The 533-nt window shown below is 58.7% G+C and overlaps 1 protein-coding gene across 1 annotated transcript; it reads left to right on the top strand.

The window, feature by feature from the left end:
- Window positions 1–76: 76 nt before the first annotated feature.
- LOC109364272 (feather keratin Cos1-1/Cos1-3/Cos2-1-like) lies at window positions 77–527 on the top strand. Its single transcript, XM_019610924.1, has one exon. It carries the CDS (start codon window positions 94–96, stop codon window positions 397–399), a length of 306 nt encoding a protein of 101 aa, XP_019466469.1. The 5' UTR covers window positions 77–93; the 3' UTR covers window positions 400–527.
- Window positions 528–533: the final 6 nt, after the last annotated feature.

Raw genomic sequence — 533 nt, 5'->3', positions numbered from 1 at the left:
CCTCATAGCGTGATGATAGGCTGCTCCTCATGCATCCCCATCTTCTGCTTCCTCCCTGCTCTCCCCGTACAGGTGCACCTCCATCCCTGAGACATGTCCTGCTGTGACCAGTGCGTGCCATGCCAGCCCTGTGGCCCAACCCCTCTGGCCAGCAGCTGCAATGAGCCCTGTGTCAGGCAGTGCCAGAACTCCACCATTGTCATCCAGCCCTCTCCCGTGGTGGTGACCCTGCCCGGACCCATCCTCAGCTCCTTCCCGCAGAACACCGCCGTCGGATCCTCCACCTCCGCTGCTGTTGGCAGCATCCTCAGCTCTGAGGGCGTGCCCATCACCTCGGGGGGCTTTGACCTCTCCTGCATTTCCAACCGCTACTGTGGCAGAAGGTGCAACCCCTGCTGAATGTGCTGGACGCTGACCCAGACAAGGACCCCAGGAATTCTAAGCATGGATCGAAGAATAAATGTTGTGATGCTGTTTTTGCCCTGCAAGACAGACATGTACAGGCCAGCCTGGAGTCTCTGACAACATGGAAA

This window comes from Meleagris gallopavo, unplaced genomic scaffold (genome assembly GCF_000146605.3).
Source record: "Meleagris gallopavo isolate NT-WF06-2002-E0010 breed Aviagen turkey brand Nicholas breeding stock unplaced genomic scaffold, Turkey_5.1 ChrUn_random_7180001835407, whole genome shotgun sequence".
NCBI lineage: Eukaryota > Metazoa > Chordata > Aves > Galliformes > Phasianidae > Meleagris > Meleagris gallopavo.
This window is presented reverse-complemented; position numbering and strand designations above follow the sequence as displayed.

Coding starts and splice junctions, on each gene's coding strand:
- LOC109364272 (XM_019610924.1), top strand. CDS start 94: ATGTCCTGCTGTGACCAGTGCGTGCCATGCCAGCCCTGTGGCCCAACC.